This window comes from Oncorhynchus keta, chromosome 9, assembly GCF_023373465.1.
Source record: "Oncorhynchus keta strain PuntledgeMale-10-30-2019 chromosome 9, Oket_V2, whole genome shotgun sequence".
In the NCBI taxonomy this organism is placed as follows: domain Eukaryota; kingdom Metazoa; phylum Chordata; class Actinopteri; order Salmoniformes; family Salmonidae; genus Oncorhynchus; species Oncorhynchus keta.
The window spans coordinates 32533735-32551950 of NC_068429.1; the positions used below are offsets into that span (position 1 = coordinate 32533735).

An 18216-nucleotide genomic window follows, 5' to 3' on the forward strand; every position below is an offset into this window, starting at 1 on the left:
CATGAACATCAATAATCAGCTGATATCCCACCCTCTTTTACCGATGTCAATCACGTCTTGAGGAAGCATTGTAGCTAGCTTATGTTGAGTGTGTAGTTGCAGAAATGAATAGGCTTATGCTCAAGAATGTACTTTTTTTCGTTACTTACAGAGTATTTTATGACTTTTGAGATATGAATTTTTAAAGTTGTTTCACCTTTTTTTTAAATTTCCCCTGCCCCCTAAAAGGTGCGTGCACAGCCCTACTAACCAGTCTAAATGGTGACATCTGTTATTGTCAGCTGCCTTTGAGCAAGGTTTCCATTTTATATTTGCATTTCAATGCTGTAAAACATGACTTGCAGATTGTGCCCTTATTTGACTATACTAGCTTGTGTTACTGGTCAGGCACCATGTTTTGCAGTGGAGCGCAAGGTGTCTCCAGTGCGCTATTCCAGCCTGGTGCGCTCTATTCCAGCTCCTCGCATTGGCCGGGCTAGAATGGGCATCCAGCCAGGAAAGAGGGTGCCGGCTCAGGGTTCCTGGTCTCCAGTGTACCTCCTTTGACCAGGATATCCTGCTCCGGCTTTGCGTACTGTGTCTCTGGTGAGTCTACAATGCCCAGTACGTCCTGTGCCAGCGCCCTGCATTTGCAGGGCAAAAATAAACATCCAGCCAGGACGGGTTGTATCGGCTTTACACTCCAGACCTCCAGTACGCCTCCACAGTCCAGTACGTCCTGTTCCTCCTTCCCGTACTCGCCCTGAGGTGTGTGTCTCCAGCCCGGTACCACCAGTTCCGGCACCACGCACCAGGCCTCCAGTGCACCTCCAGGGTCCAGTACGCCCTGTTCCTGCTCCTTGCACTCGCCCTGAGGTGCATGTCCCCAGCCCGGTACCACCAGTGCCGGCACCACGCACCAGGTCTACAGTGCACCTCGGCAGTCCAGAGTGTCCGGCGACAGTACCCAGTCCAGAGCGTCAGGCGACAGTACCCAGTACAGAGCGTCAGGCGACAGTACCCAGTCCAGAGCGTCCGGCGACAGTACCCAGTCCAGAGCGTCCGGCGACAGTACCCAGTCCAGAGCGTCCGGCGACAGTACCCAGTCCAGAGCGTCAGGCGACAGTACCCAGTCCAGAGCTTCCGGCGACAGTTCACAGACAGGAACCTCCAACGACGGGCCACAGTCCGGAACCTCCAACGACGGGCCACAGTCCGGAACATCCGGCGATGATCCACGCAGCGAGGGTCCCCAGCCCGGGGCCTACGGCGAGGAACCACAGTCGAGAGTCTCCAATGATGATCCACGGGTATGTGATACAAAAGCGGACTCAGTAAAGTTAGAAGGTTAGATGCCCACCCAGACCTTCCCATATAGGTTTAGGTTTGCGGCCAGGAGTCCGCACTTTTGCGGGGGGCATAACCTTAGTTATCTTTGTTTTCTTTATTATTTGGTTAGGTCAGGGTGTGACAAGGGTGGTTTGTGTAGTTTTTGTATTGTCTAGGGGTTTTTGTATGTTTATGGGTTTCCTGGTCTAGTGTTTTTATGTCTATGGTTGCCTAGATTTGTTCTCAATCAGAGGCAGCTGTTTATCATTGTCTCTGATTGGGGACCATATTTAGGTAGCCATATTCCTTGGATAGTTTGTGGGTTGTTATTCTATGTTTAGTTGCCTGTTTCCACTAGTCATGGAGCTTCACGGTTCGTTTTGTTGTTTTGTATATTTTTGTTCAGTGTTCGTTCTTTTCATTAAAAGAGTTATATACGCTTACCACACTGCGCCTTGGTCTTCTCATTATGACAACCGTGACACTAGTGTTGAAAAAATTAGCATTGGCATTATAAACTAAGCCTACATGGCAACTTTATTCCACAACAATTGCGGTAATGACCATGTCTTGATTTGCCCTCATCTTGTGGATGGACAATAAGACACCATACAAGACAGTATGATAGTCAAACAATCTTAATGACCTAAACAGGGATTGTCCTGTTTTGCCCATGATTTTAACACAATGTCATCTCTCATAATGTTCTCTACGAGCTGTCTGATGTGTTTACATCCCCTCCATCCCTTGGGCTCATGCCTCCATGGTAACATCAGTGATTAATCCCCTGAAGAATGGCACAAGTACCGGTACTTAACAAGTACTTTCTGCATCTACTCCATATCGCTGTCTACCTTTAATATAAGACGTAGGCTCGTCTGTACAGGAATGGTACACAAGCCAGCGGATGAATACCTTCAACATACAGTATTTTCCTTCAAGTGCGAATTCCCCTAAAAAGCAACATCTCGTTTTGTAAATGGCCTATGTGGCATTAATATTAGTTAGAAAATGTTATTATAGTGTCAAAATGGACTACAAAGTGTAAATATGATAAAGTCAGTCTCATTAAAAATTGAGATTTGTGAGATAATAGGAAATAATTGTATGTCACGCAGTGTAGGGTACCGTAACAGTTCTATGTGGGTTGGGTTTATTTTAATCCTACCCACATGCACACAGCTGGCAGCACCCAAGTAATCATCAATTCAGAGTGCAGCTGCATGGACATGTCATGCCAAATGATGTCCCCCAGCCAAATGACCTGATCATAATGCCCAGGGTCAATTTGTCTAACTCTTCCCACCTGAGAACACACACGCGCACAGACGCGCACATCAAACCTCACCCCAAAACCAAATCATGTTTGAATTCAGTCATGCTTTTCGTAGGCCGTCATTGTAAATAATATTTTTTCTTAACTGACTTGCCTTGTTAAATTAAGGTTAAGTAAAAAAATTCTTAACAGATGATTTAATGTTATGCTAAACACAACGGGCTGATCACGGAAGGGCAGTGTTGACCGTGACGGAGAAAGTTGAGTCCCTGGGTGCTTCGAATATGGAGGATGAGGACGGGAGGTTGATAAGTGTCGAGAACAAAAATGGAAAACTGTAGTTCAGTAGCTCAGAAGAAAACTTGAGGAAGAAAGTGGAAAAGTTGAAGAAACAAAGGAAAATAATCCTGGGACAAGAGAGGAGAGAGAGGTACAAAAATGGGAAATCATGCTACTGTAGTTCGGAAGGTGAAACTGACAAGAGGAAGATGGCAGCAGGGTCGAGGGAACAGGGAAAAACCCTGGGGAAAGAGAAGATGTTGGGTGTCAAGTAGAAAATGGAAAACCATACTTTCTTAGCTCAGAACGTGAAACTGATGAGAGTGACATGGAGTTTGAAGGAGTTGAAGAGATAGAGGATGACGTTTAAAAAAATTGAGGAGCAGATTCGGGAAAGTTGCAAAGTTGACATGTCTGAAGAGTGGTAAGATAGGAAAATATGACAAAAATGACTCTAGCCCAGTGGGACTAAGTTTTTTTGGGAGAAAATGTATCTTTGCCTTTTGGCTGATCCATATGTGGTGTCAGGTTGGGTGGAGAAGAATTTGGGTCTGTTGAGTCGGTATGTCACGTCTACTCCCTCTCCGGCGCGCGACGTCGCTGGTCTACTAACCACAGGTCCTTGCAATCCATCACTATGCACACCCAGCATCTACGTTACAAAATAGCGCCTCAATATTACGGAAGCAGCGTTGATCAAGGCTTCTCCCAGATGGTCAGCGAACAGGGAAACCTACTTCACCAACATTACAACCAGCTGGCTCAACTGGAAGAGGTCCTCAGCGTTCTGCAGCGTCTCAACGTTACACAAGGGGCATCACCTCCCTCGGGCGGAGGATTATATACCACCAGTCGACCTAGTGACCCAGCATCCCAGCCCATCCAGCAGTCTGTCCAGGTCAGCGAGGTGCGTTTGTCCCTCCCGGACAAGTACAAAGGGACTCCATAAAAATGCTGTGGCATCCTACTCCAGTGCTCCCTCATTTGCACTCATCAGATCGGAGCTAACACCACCGAGAGGTCCAAGGTTGCCACGGTTATATCCCTGCTGAGTGGATGGGCGTTGTAGTGGGCTACGGCCGTCTGGGAGAGAGGAGGAGCTGCATTTGTATGAGGGGTTCATGGCTTTGTTCAGGGAGGTCTTCGCAGAAATTGAATGTAAATCACAGAAAATAGATGTTGTGGTGGCAGCTGCAGAGAAGTACTTGGGTGTATGAAAGTAAAGTAAAACTTCTTACCTTACAAACTTCAGATTTCTTTGAGTGTCGGCCGAAAATATAGATTGCAATGTTTGTAGTAGGCTATGCTGCATAAACAAAAGCATCTCTGATTGCAGTTGGCAATAGGTACGTTTTATTTTTAAGTGCATCTGTACAAACAAGATAATTGAATTGAAAATCTTTTTATATCATCTTCGTAATTAAACTTAAAAATGTATACCGTGTTTGAGTGTGTGTTTGTGTGCGCGTGACATTGTATTGCACTTGTAGTACTGGAATGTCAATCTCCTCATCCTCATCAATAACAAACCAAATTCTATATACATTGTACTCAAAGTATGCATTTCAGAAAAATAAACATAATCTGTATGGTATCATTAAGCATTCAAGAACCAAAAAACAACACTGATAAAAACACAATGCATTGGCCAGAATGAGAAATTGACTAGAAGCAAATATTTAAATGATACAATTTCACATTCATAAACCAAATGCTGTTTTAGTTCTATATTTTTACCAGGCAAGTCAGTTAAGAACAAATTCTTATTTTCAATGACAGCCTAGGAACAGTGGGTTAACTGCCTGTTCAGCTCAGGGGTTTGAACTTGCAACCTTCCAGTTACTAGTCCATTGCTCTAACCACTAGGCTACCCTGCCGCCATATCAACAAATGTGTTAACTGTTTCTCCAGTGAAGTACTACAATCTATGTGTTTCATCAAAAACTTTGTCACCAAACAAATTCATACAATTATGAATTACTTTTTGTATGAGACACTCCCCACTGGGCACACCACATCATTTCAAAGTGAACATTTGGATAATATTTGGTTGAGAGAAACTCAAAAAGACAGCCAGAAATGTGTTGAATTCCCAGCGTGTTATTACTATGCTTTCAGCCATCTAAAAGCCCAACCAAATTCGAATGGAAAGACAATGTCAGATAATCTGTATTTATATATATTTATATATTTATATACAATAATATGTGTTATCACTGTGCTTCATGTAATAGCACAACCAAATGACCTGGATTGCAGTTGAGATTACATAAAAAATGGTGGAAATGATCCATGCTGTTTGAGATTCTGCACGTTATTAATGCAATTGTGAAGCTCTCCACAGACCTGCAACCTTTGCATGCTATCATCTTGAACATGCACACTTTCTATGATGACATAAGAAGACATTTATAGTACAGTAACCTCCAAATGTGGCCATTGGTGTGTTACTCATTTTAACATTGAATAAATACTGTTATATTAGTTTGTAAGATAGCGTTAACTTTAGGCTATTTGCTGTATTGCTAAAGTGATATTGAATTGTGTTTGGTCAACACAACCAAATATTAACATTTGAAAAATATGTATATTTTGTGCCAGTAGTCTGGCTTTAATTCCAGTTTGTCTCCATATAAAACAGACATTTAATCTAAAGAACGGGACTAAATCAAATCAAACTTTATTTAAAGTTTGATTTTAATTTAGTCTTATTCATTAACTTAGATTTTTGGTTGAGAAGGGGACATGAATCCAACAAATGCTTTTTTTTATTTGTAGGCAAACTGGAATTCAAGCCAAACTTTGTCAGTGGCACAGATGGAAATACCAAAGCAGAAGCTACATCTCCTTCAAATGTTGATATTTGGTTGTGTTGACAACTAAACACAATTCAATATCCAGTTTGTCTAGAGTTTTCCCTGTTAGTTAACACTATCAACGTTTCCCTTTACTGTGGCAATTGTGGTCGAATCAATGCAATATTAGTCACATTTAATGCAACATACCCGAAACAAAACAAACTATGCAAGACTTAGCATGCAAAACGAACTATGCAAGACTTAGCATGCAAAACGAACTATGCAAGACTTAGCATGCAAAACGAACTATGCAAGAGTTTTTGTTGTAGGCATACCTCATCGGAGTAGGATTCTATTGCACACGACTCAGCCCGTACACTACACAGATCCATGCGGCATAACCAATCAAAGCTGTAGTAGGCCTATATACAAATAGACCATTGCCATATATGGATCTGTGCCGTTTACTTTGAACTGGACTGTGTTTACAGCACGAGTGGTCTTGAGTAGATGCACTTGTTTTGAGATCAAAGCGAGAGCTGCATGTAGCCACGTGTGCACATTTGTAGTCAGCAATAGGGGAGTGATTGCTTCCTGCAAGACCACAAAACGTGCACTTTCCTAGACATCTTTGAAAAGCGAGTCAGGTAAAGAGCTTTTTTTGTCTTAAAGGGGAAGTGTTGTATTTTGAGACAGGCTTGAATAAGCTAAGTAGCCATTAAGCAGAGGGTAGCATCATTTGTCTGATTCTCTGTAATAACCGTGTGAAATTAATAATACATTTTCTTTTGTAAAGTGGTTTCTTACATCAAACAACACACACACAAAAAATTGGTCACCTCCTTTTATGAAAGACAAGAGGATAAACAGGTTAATGTCAAGTCCTGCATGGAATGTAGGCCTACATTGAACACCAGACATTGGCTGCATGATAGAACAGCTATTTCCATGTTAAAATGTTATGGGATGCATTTTCTCCATAGTTTTTCATGGTAGGCCTACATTATGATCAAATAGCCACAGTAGCCTAATTGGCCACTGTTAAAACTGTAACTTAAAGCAGTAAACGCGCGCTGGAAGTTGCACAGAATTTTCACAACCTTCAAGCTTGCGCTCAGTAATTTTTTTGGGGGGGGACATTACTTATATGACCTTGGGAATTACTTTGATAGCAACAGTGAATCTATTTATCTATTAAGAGATCTTTCAATAATCATTCTCACGATAGCACATTGGTAGTAGTCAGTGGAAAATATCAAAGCTAAGCAGGGCTGGGCTTGGTTAAAACCCTGGACCAACGGGTAGCTGTGGATAGATCAACTCTCCAGTACCAGGTACAGCCCAGCCTGTTGTTTTTTTTCTGACATGGATATAACATTGAAGATCTGATGTTGTTTCAAAGGTACAAATTCAACATATTTTATTCAAGGTTGACTATGTTGAAAATTGGTTACAATGATGACATAATTATGTGGTTGAAATGTCACCCTCAAAACAACAGTTGATAACTTTTTCAAATCCAATGTATTTTCCACATCACAATACGTTGACAAATTACGTTGAAACAACGTTGATTTCACCATTTTGTGCTGTGGATCATACTATAACAATTAGACCATGATCTCTCTTGTGAGAGTTTTCTGCTCTTATTCATATACATTTGTATGTACTTGCATACTGAATATAATTATATTTCAATCGGCCTTGTTGATGGAAACATCATGGGGAACATGGGGAAGCCCTTCGGTTAAAGTGCTGTGCATTGCCGTGCCAGAATGGTACTGTAGTCTTTGTTTCAACATGCCACACCTTGTCTTTGTTTCTCAACATCAGAACCTGGGAAATGGCCCTTTTTCCATTTAACCAAGATAACTGTACCTAAGCTCACAGCACCAAGACTGAAAGTTAAGCTGAGTTATCAATTCACATGGGTTCCTTTCATGTAGAAGATCTGAAAGTGCAAATTGAAGATAGACTGACGTGCACAGGGAGGAGGTTTTTCATGAAAGACCAAGTGCTGGTTGGGTGAAAAACCTGGCCCTTTGATGCAACCCCTTGACACTGGCGATGAGAAAGACTGAGGAAAGCGAGAGGGAGAGAGAGGTGGGTTTCCAAACAAATGGTAGAAAACGTTGACTTAGAGAATGTTTCTCTTCATCCTGGTAATGGGGACCCAAAAGGATTCACATTTTTGTTTTTGCCGTAGGACTACATACATGATTCCACCAATCAAAGGCTTATGATGAGTTATTTGAATCAGGTGTGTAGTGCTAGGGAAAAAGCAAAAATGTGCACCCTTTTGAGAGTATTTCCTGTAGTTTTGATTAGATTTGTGACTAAAAATCCCTTTCAAATAAGAATAGAGCATTGCCACTTTCCCAATATCAAAGGTGTAAGGACCTCATTGGACCAAATACAGGTAAATGTGAACATTACGTTACAGGCAGAATGTTTTCAAGGGGCACCAAAGGATAATACTGGCTGAATATAATATATACAAGCATGCAGACAGTTTGGCAGACAGTTATAAAATGATTAAGGGGCAAATAATACAATGTAAACAAAGTTCACCATTTTTGTATCTCAGAAAACTGTGAGTTATTAGAAAATGGTTTTAAGTGTGTTGTAAAGTGCCACGGAGTATTCCAACAAACAGTAGCAGCAATATTAACACCATGGACATTAGTTACATAAATATTCAGTTGCATCTATATATTTACAATACATGCATGCTTCCTTCTTTAGAATTGCTGCTTTAAAGGATTACATTGTCACAAAAGTTAATATTCTCACTATTAAAACATGTCCAATTTAACAAAGACATATCTAAAATGTTTAAACATGGAGTTAAAATAAGTATTTCTTAATAAAATGCTGTAGTTGTTATCCAGCAAAGTGTACCTATTATGCTGTTCACATTTTAGTCATTTAGCAGAGGCTCTTACCCAGAGCAATTTACAGGAGCAATTAGGCTTAAGTGCCTTGCTCAAGGACATTCGATGGATTTTTCACCTAGTCAGCATGAGGATTCAAACCAGCGACCTTTCGGGTTACTGGCCTAACTAACCCTTAACAGTTAAACTACCTGCCAAATCATGTTGTTAAATACTGTGAAATAATAGTGTGTGTTATGGTCCCTCCTTGTAAGTTAAATGATATGTACAGAACTTAACTTGTGTGTATACTTAAGTAATCTAACTAAACAAGATTTTTAAAACAGTAAAATGTATCTTGTAGGGTTATTAAATAGTAGTAGTATCCAGCATCACTATGTCTGCAGTAAGTAAATTAGACAACGATTGGACTGTTTTAAGCATAAATTGAGCATGAATAGAGAAAACAGATAAAAACACAGTATGTGTCAGTAAGCTCAGAACCCTAGAGCTGACTAATGCCAGACAGCTGTAACAGGTGCCACGATCAGAGAATATGATCAGGGGAGTCCTTTCTTAGACGTCGGCTCCATTGCTCCACTGCAAAGCCAATGGGACAAAAAGCTTCAGCAGTGATGGATCCAACGATGCAGCGATCTGGGGGAAGGCTCTCTCCGTTCACCCACCCTCTCTCTTTCTCTCAGAGGAGAAAATCTCTCTCTCCTTCTGTCCCTCTCACACCACTGTGCTGACAGATGGGTCGGACAAGTTGAGCTGGCCCGTGATGTCGGTGGGTGGGTACTGCTGCAGAGATGGAGAGAACATGAGAAACACAGAGCCATAGTCAGTCCCCTACAAAATCCCTAAACAAAACTGCTATAGAAAATAACACCTCTGCTCCATTTCAGTCAAAATCATCAAAGCAGAGGTGTTTTATAACCCCCGAAAGGCAGTGTGGTTAGGAAAGGTGGAAACATTTTGGTTCCATTGTTGTGTCCTCAGATTAGTACAGTGCAGCCATGAGTCTACATGTGCGAGTTGCTTGCTCTGCCTGAGGAGGGTTATCATATGACTACAGTGGAGTGGAGGTAAGGCCCAGAGAAAAGAGCACATTTGAATCAGCCAAAGGTAATCTCAACCCTACATGACTGACTTGGCAATCATTTACCCCCTTGGATGAAATAAGACAGCTGGATTGACCCACAGTCATTTGCACACAGACCAGGTTTTATTTTTAGCAGCTAAGCTGAGAGAAAAATATGAATTATGATTAAGCCCCAGTGCAATCTTGGCTGGTTCACATCGCTATCCAGTTGGACTCTTACTTCCAGTCCATATTTCACTGTACTCCTCCTGAGAAGCAGAGTGGTTGGTTTTAATGGGCATCTACAGTGCTGGGTAGCAACATACCCAGCTCCATGCAGGTGCTCAGTTACTATGGCAACTGTGACTTTGGGATTGTGTAACCTAATGTCATTGATTGTGTAATTCGTCATGAGCTTCATGGCAGGTAACATACTTGAAAATGGTAAGGATGGTTCCTTTAGCAATTGACAAAGTAGCAGTATCACGAACCACTGCAATTGCTGTGGATTGTTCCTTATCCATTGCAAATATTAACTGATCTTGCAAAATATAGAGATAGTTTTTTGTGAAGTTTGTTGCCTTCCTATAATCCCATACCATACCACTGTGCTGAATCATGCTCTCTACGAGACATGCTGTTTTCATCAACATTGTTTCCAGCATGTCAAATCAAAATCCAACTTACTTTGCCATGGATTCTGATTTATAGTATAAAGGTTGGAGAAACCTAATTCACAACACTTTTTCAAACTGTGATAAGACAAATGGCTTAAACATGTTTTTGTACTTTAAGAGGTCTTCCTTTTCAGAACAGGGACACTTCAGTACAAGCCAATCATAATCCACCGTGTACCTCCATCCATCCTCACAAAAATCCCAAATGTAATTTCTGATGCCTGTCAATTTCGCAAATCAGCAAATTCAAACTATTATTTTAGGTGTTGGTGATTGTGTCTCTCGTTTGAATCTGTGTTGATGCTTTTCTTCAAGCATATTGAGCTATATAAGTTGTTATGGTGCAACCACCACGCTAAGTCAAGTGTCAACATCATCATGGGGTAATACAAATAAAAAATACTGAGGATTTTTTACTAATAGTTAGCAAAGGACTTATCACTTAGATCTAAGAGTTGCATCATCACAAGACTTACAGGCCCCTGTTAAGATGTCCACATGTGGACCTACTTCGGGGGCCTGCTGTTAGTGGTATCCTTTAGAGCACCCCCTACTGGCCGAAGGTGGACCAGCAAAAGCGAGACACTTCAATACATCAATATTATGGCCACTACCACAATGACTTTTGAACTACGACAATTACTACTACTAAAATAATATATCTTACTGCTACTACTACTATTTCTACTGCAACTACTACTTCTACTACTATTACTACTACTACTACTGACAACAATAACATTAATTCACATGCTTGTAGAGGGAGGGAGAGAGGAGCAGTGTGGCATGTGGGTGAGGGACACTGACACTCAAAAGTCCATTAATAACCATTAATATAAAAGAAGAACACTTATATAAAATCAAAATAATAGTCAAAGACTGAGGATGGTACATCTTTGGTTATAATCTTATTATAACCTATGTGGTCTCTCTTTTTCACCATGGATGTGCGTAAGAGCATGATAACTCCCAAACCACCATCCCAACCCTCCCACAAACAGCAACAATGGTCATTCCATCTTCTCCATTCCAATAGTTGAGACCAAGTCTATAGAAAAACTCCAAGAGAGAGTGAGTATTGATTTGGATCAAAGAAGTAACATCAATGTAAATGTCAGAGATACTAGATATAAGACCAAGGGGAAAAGAGAGAGAAATCAAACAGAAACAGACCAAGAGAGACCTTTTCGACATGTTTGATTGGGCCAGTAAGTAGTCAAGGAAAAACAAAATGCTTTGATGTCTACTGTGAAACTCTAAGCTAAATCTGAATTGACCATAGCTGGTTAACTCAGATTTGGTCATCAGCCATCTATGTCTGGGTGAACAGCAGGACAGAGAATGTTGCAGGTCACTGGATTGTCAGGCCACTGTGGAGGAGCCTCCTCACCAGCAATGAGCAGGCCCTTCCAACTGGACTGTGGAGGAAATGAGAGAGCATCACACTCTTATTGTGCTGCAGCGAGGCCCCCATAGAAAGAGAGGTAGATAAAGCCTGAGTTCTTTTTACAGTGGGTCTAAGCTGCTTATACAATAAAAGCGTGATGTTTCAGAGATTCTCAAGCCGAGAAAGGCGGCAAAGAGAGGAAGACAATAGATCCACCTGCATTCACCACCTAGAAATAGACCCTAAAAAGCATGCAAAATGGACACCACAAGGACATTGAAATAAATCATTTCGTCAGACAATATGGTTACAAACATGACAAAGTAAACATGACAAATCAAAAGTAGACAGACTAGATCTAATAAAATGACTCCACGAGGAAAACCCTGAAATAGATGGTCTGTTGGTAAAAATCGACATGTTAGTTTTTTTCCAGAACGGTTGACTGACTTTGGCAAATGGCAGGACGTTGGCGCATGCTTTGAAATCAAAACCAACAACGACTGAAACAAAACGAGAAGAAGTGCAGGATTTAAGTGTATAAAAAATGGATTGAACAGAAGGATCAGGCAATCAAAGGAACAAGAGACAAACACAATTACACACACACACACACACACACACACTACAAAATCACCAAGAGACAAATTGGTCAAAACCACGTCCATATCATTGGCAGGAAAGAAGAGCAGCCCAAACAAACAAGACAGACTGCTGCATTGCCCCTCCTCCAGTACTACACCCACTAATCCCATGAAGCCAGCCCGGCCCTGCATTTGCTCTCCCCACAGCCAGCACACCAGCTCCAACCCCTGACCTGCTCTGCATCCTGCACTGCTGCCTAGCATCCTGCATCCTGTCTGCCTACAGATGGCATCTGGTTGGATGGCTGATCGATGGCAGACTGACAGACATGTGGCCATGGCTGCTGCTGAGCCATGTAGGATGGGTGAGAGGAATGGGGTTCTGGCAATTAAAAGATGGGAATGGTGATAGAAAAGACCTGAAAAAGAGGGAGAGATTGAGAGAGAAGAGGAGACAGAGGTAGAGAAAAAAAGAGAGAAGAGAGGGAAGAGTAAGGGAAGATGATGTTCCCTTCTTCATCTCCTTACCGTGTCTTTGGACGACCTACGTCTCTTGATGCTGGAGGCCAGGGAGGTACTGATGGACCTAAAAGAGGCTTTCTTTTTGGGGTCGGGGGGCTCTGCTCTACCACTTTTCCTATCCTAAAATAAATATATGTAGAACAGTTATTCATATTCTTGGGGTGGAGTGATACCTTGGTCTCAGTCTCACCCATCCACCCACTCACCCTCTCTCCACACCCTCCCCCCCCCCTTCCCTTTCACTGTCTGAAGCGATATGAGGGTGAGTGTCCTGGCCCAAAGTAGTCTCTATTGGATATTGGAGGCAACAGGAGATTTGCTCCGCTTTCAAGGGTGGGACTGGGACTGTAGTCTGTCTAATCATGTAAGAATGCCTCTACACTGTCGGCTAGGCCATTTCACCATAGTGGGACTGGACACGATGGAAAATCCTTAGCCAAGCACTGACACATCCAAATATCCCCATGTCTCTAGAAATGCATTGGAATGGTTTGAGGAGCATGTGTTGACGATACCTGTGCTATGCTGCTTTGACCATCCACTACATCCTACTCACACACTCACTCCAACTTGCACACACCCACACATCAAATAGTCACCTCCACCCCCTTCACCCAAGACACACACCCTTTCAAAGAGAAAATATACATTAGCCAGGTCTGAGGAACAACAAAATAGCCGGTATACCATGTCTATGATATGTCATAGTCAGCAGAATCAACTGTATTCATTGGATGTGCAAACCCCTGTCCAAGGTCTAGAAAAGCTTGTTATTCCCTCCCACTTATTCCCAAACCCATTTTAACCATATCCTTACATGATATTCACACATCAGTTGTGTTACGTCCCTCCCTCATCCCATCAAAGTGCCCCACAGCTACTCTCAGTCCTCTATAGGTACATGGCAGAGAGAGTGTTTGTGTGCAAAAGCTCATATTAAGGTATTCTTACATCCTGAGTCTCTAGAGAGGAAGAGGGCTGCGTAGGGGGGAGAAAAGAAAAAATAAATAAACATCCGTCGTCTTGCTATTAGATCGTTATTACTTTAAGATCCATAAGCAAAGCCAAGGGAACCAAACGAGCGAGAAGAAAAGCTGGCAAAGGAAACAACCACATTGAAAGCCATGCAGTAAAAACAAAAGGTGCTCTATAAGGCAGGGGAGCTGCCAAAATGCATACCAACATAAGATAAACAACAGATAGGTAATATATCATTTAAGCCCCTTGAGTCATTATACCGGTGGTTGGGTATAATGGAAATTCCCCCCACACCCTAGGGAGTGAAATAAATGGTTTAAAGAGTGGGGTAGTGGTTTATGGAATAGTATACTGTATGTACTATATACAGTACATTAGTAAATGGAGTTAGAGCGGGGATTGGGCCTGGAATGGAGAAGTACGAGACATTTTGGTGAGGTAGGTAGGTAGTATGTGAGGTTTTGGCCATGCATTTGTGAGGTCTGGATGGGGATGGTTAGCTAGGTGAATGGGTAAGAGATGTAGAGAGTAGGATGCATTAGTCGTAGGGGTTAGGGAGGCCCTAGGCCTAGATGAATGGGTATGAGCTGTAGAGTAAGGTGAATTAGTCATAGGGTATAGGGAGGACCTTAGGGCAGGGCAGTGTGAATTTCAGCTGAGAGCATGCAGAAAGGGACATGGGAGGATGGGAAGAGCTTGGCAGGGTTGGTAAGGGAAAGAGATAGAAGAGGAGACAAATAACATAAAGCATGACATTCAACCCAGGCCAGCACTGGACCAACACAGAACATCCCCTGTCATCAGGTTACATGACTGGGCCTCTGTTTGAGCCATCCCCAGTCTCTTAATGCCACAGCATTAAGAGGTGCTGTTCTATTGGGTGGTGTGGAAGATTGATGGAGCTGACTGGCTGAGGAGTGATGGACAGGTCACCACTCCGCTCTGAGTGAGAAAAAAGTCAAATAAAATGTATTTCCTGTTGGAAGATGACATCTAGACGTTAGTCAATGGTCAAAGTCACCTCATGTTAAAACTCCATCAATGAGGTCATGATGAGGCATAGAGACATTTAGATATAAACAAGACACTGCTCATTGCCCAGGCAACTCAAAGGATTTAGTATTTTTAATTTTTTGGTCAAAATGGTTTCTTCTTCTTGTACTTTTCAGCGTAGACTATCCAGGTCTCACATGACATCAAGCAATACTGACCGCTGGTGAAGTGCTGCGTTTGCACAGTCCCGGTCATGCAAAGCATGCTGGTCCAACGGAGAAAGAGTCCCACTGGATGCATGTGCAGCGGCTGCCTGTCTCCAATAGGAAACAACAGCCACTGGAGTGCATTAGTTCTAGTTGACATTTCGTTGATCTCACACTTTTAGGAAGTGCACTTCTGAATAAGACCTGCTACAACAGAAAAAGCGAACGGCTACAGTAGATACTGCAGCTGCTTTTAAACTAGGGATGAGGACAGATTCAGTTCATGGTGCTTTTTCAGTAGATACAAGCAAACAAAGGTGGTGAGGGTTTGGGTGAATTCCAATTCAATTAAATCAATTCAGGAAGTGACTTGAAATTCCAAATGGAATTTAGCCCAACCCTGGAATGGTTGGTTAGTTGTTGGAGATGAGACTAAGGCGTAATCAATTCAGAGCAGAAACAGTGTGAAGGATATGACAGACTCAAACAGGTTATTCAGAAGTGCACATACTCTGGAGGTACCGGTGTTTGGAAAGCGGGCATATACAAACACTTTGCATATACACAGAAGAATAAAAACACACAAATATAAACATACAAACACACAAACCAACAAACACACAAGCAGTCAAAATGACACTTGGACACCTAGTTGGAGATACCTACAGAGAAAGGAAAGTACACATAAATTGTCACCCAACCCTGCTATTACGATAGTGTGTACTGAATAGTGTGAAATATGTATTTTACTGTACTTCCTCCGTTGAAGCTCAGTAAGTCATCACATTGATGGCCTCCAGAGACATGAGGACAATATGAATAATGTTCATAACATACTGTATTAGCTTCAATGATTTGCTTGCCTCTACTACTCCAAGCATGACCCCACTACCACTACTCCAAGCATGACCTCATTACCACTACTCCAAGCATGCCCTCACCTCTACTACTCCAAGCATGACCTCACTTCTACAACTCCAAGCATGACTTTACCTCTACTACTCCAAGCATGATTTCACATCTACTACTCCAAGCATGACCTCACCTCTACTACTCCAAGTATGACCTCACTTCTACTACTCCAAGCATGACTTTACCTCTACTACTCCAAGAATGACCTCACTTCTACTACTCCAAGCATGACCTAGGCATGACCTCACTTCTATTACTCCAAGCACGATCTCACTTCTACTACTCCAAGCATGACTTTACCTCTCTAAAACCTTGTCTAAAACACAGATGTTATGCAGACCAACAGTTTGTGTGTCCCTTTCCTTTCTCAGCGGGCGCCTGCATGCATTTGTCTGCTGTATGTGCCTATACATGTAGACAGACATGAAGACAACAGTTACATCCAGTAGTAAGGTAGATGACAGACAGTCTCGGAAGGACATTGATTTGCTGACACACACTGGAGACTGTGATCTTACCGTACCTTCTTCCAGCCCTGCTGTCAATACAACAGGTGTACCACTGACCTTTTGTGAGTGCTTAACAAAGAGTCAGCATGGGGAGGCTGGCTGCCAGAGCCACATCACAGGCTCACAGTGTCCACTGCCGCCTCGTCTGCTCCCGTCAACCCCCTCCCCCGTACCCCCACGCCGAGCTCCTCCTGCTGCTGGAAAGCCAGCGCAGTGAGGGTGGGGGCGGGGGTGGGGGCAGGATGATGCGAAGTAAGGGCGAAAGAGGAAGTTGGAAGGCCACCAATGCTTCCCAGTGGAAGATATTGGAGTTAAGGGAAAATCATGTTCTTCAGCAACAAGCCGGACTGAGGAGCGAGCGCATAACTCAACTGTAGCTGGAATGGTTTTGCCTGATTAGCTTTAGACGGCCACTGTTTTGAAACGAGTTATAGACCCGCAGTATTTTCCAGAGAGGACTCTCATGTTCTGTGTCCATAAACAGTTTAGGGGAGCGGGGATTCTGGGGGATGGGGTGATGTAAATACTGGAGAAGTATAAACATCAAGCGTAGGAGAGTCGGGGTCAGAAATGATAGTGTAACAGCACACTGTTACAGCTATCAAAAAGCATGAGATTTCTCTGAGTATCTCATAGTTATGTGAGAATCTCTTTATTACCTTATTCCCCTGCATGTCCTCATCATCTGATCTTACAAAGCTTAAAAGTGTTATAGCAGCAGTGCATAAAGCCTAATTGACACCCTACACAGGCATGCAATGCAACAACGCAATTAGCTACGCAAAATGGCCGTTCTGCGGAGTTGCGTTGCATTATACATTTTGGGCTGCACACTTTTCCATATTTTTGCAACGCAAGTACGCAGAAGGGCCATTTTGCGTAGCTAATTGCGTTCTTGCGTTGCATACGTGCTAAGGTAAGTGTAAGGCTTAACTGGCTCATGCCATGAACGTGGAATGCATATTTTTGTTTCAGATTTTCTTATGTTAAAGCTACTTTTGATTTTAGCTGAACTTTTATTCTAAAAGCGAAGGGTGACGTGGGGTGGAGATGGCTCTTGTCTATGTTACGTACTAACGATGGAGTCATCGATGCGCCCACAGCTTGGCTCCCAGAGGCCTCCTTACTGTCCTGCAGCACAGAGAGGAGACATGGGGGCCGTTGGTCTAAGGGACTGGAAGACGGACCCACGGTGGCCCATGGTAAGTGCCTTAGGAACAGCTTCATCACTGAATGTGACACAGCAATCCATGAGTGACTATCACCAGTAGGCAACATGGTCAGACAGGATGCTAACAGTGACGGAAAAAAAGGATTGGTCGTACACCTGTATTGGAGGAACCTGCAGGAAGGGCTATGCTGGGCGTGTCTCAGCCCATCTCTGCCCTTCCCCCCCCGGGTGCCAGTGCTTACGGGGGGAAAGAGATGCCATACCTGCAGGTTCTTCCTCCAGACGTTGACGGCCGCAAAGGCCAGCTGCATCTGCTTCCTTCGGGCGTCTTTGTGTCGCTTGTAGGCGATCTCAATAAAGATGAGGAAGATCCCTGCTGCTATGCCTCCAGCCACCAACATGAACACTCCTGTCAGACAGAGACAGACAGACACAGGGATGGGTGGTGAGTCGCCACTCTGACACTCAGCCGCAACCCACTGACCATGACTGTGTCTGTGTGAATCTAGTCTATACGTCAACGGTTGCCCGTCCTTCCCTCGACCTGCTTCCACGTCACGCTGTCCGCTGCAAACCTTGCAAGTTTATATTAGGATCACAGCTATAACAAAAAACTGAGTGTACAAAACATTAGGAACACCTTCCTAATATTTCAACTT

The 18216-nt window shown here is 42.9% G+C and overlaps 1 protein-coding gene across 9 annotated transcripts in view; it reads right to left on the minus strand.

Moving 5' to 3' along the window:
• Positions 1–4594: 4594 nt before the first annotated feature.
• Positions 4595–18216, minus strand: part of LOC118387576 (glutamate receptor ionotropic, NMDA 1) — a 35989-nt gene continuing 22367 nt past the window's right edge. For 2 of the 9 annotated variants that reach the window (XM_052525699.1, XM_052525702.1), the window contains 5 exons: positions 17821–17966; positions 17461–17517; positions 13740–13766; positions 12795–12908; positions 4595–9338 (listed from right to left, as the gene is read on the minus strand). In XM_052525699.1, the coding sequence (XP_052381659.1) occupies positions 9270–9338; positions 12795–12908; positions 13740–13766; positions 17461–17517; positions 17821–17966 (413 nt within the window). In that variant the 3' untranslated portion in view covers positions 4595–9269. The remainder of the gene's footprint in view (positions 9339–12794; positions 12909–13739; positions 13767–17460; positions 17518–17820; positions 17967–18216) is intronic. The other 7 variants (XM_052525703.1, XM_052525708.1, XM_052525706.1 and 4 more) reach the window with 5 other exon arrangements.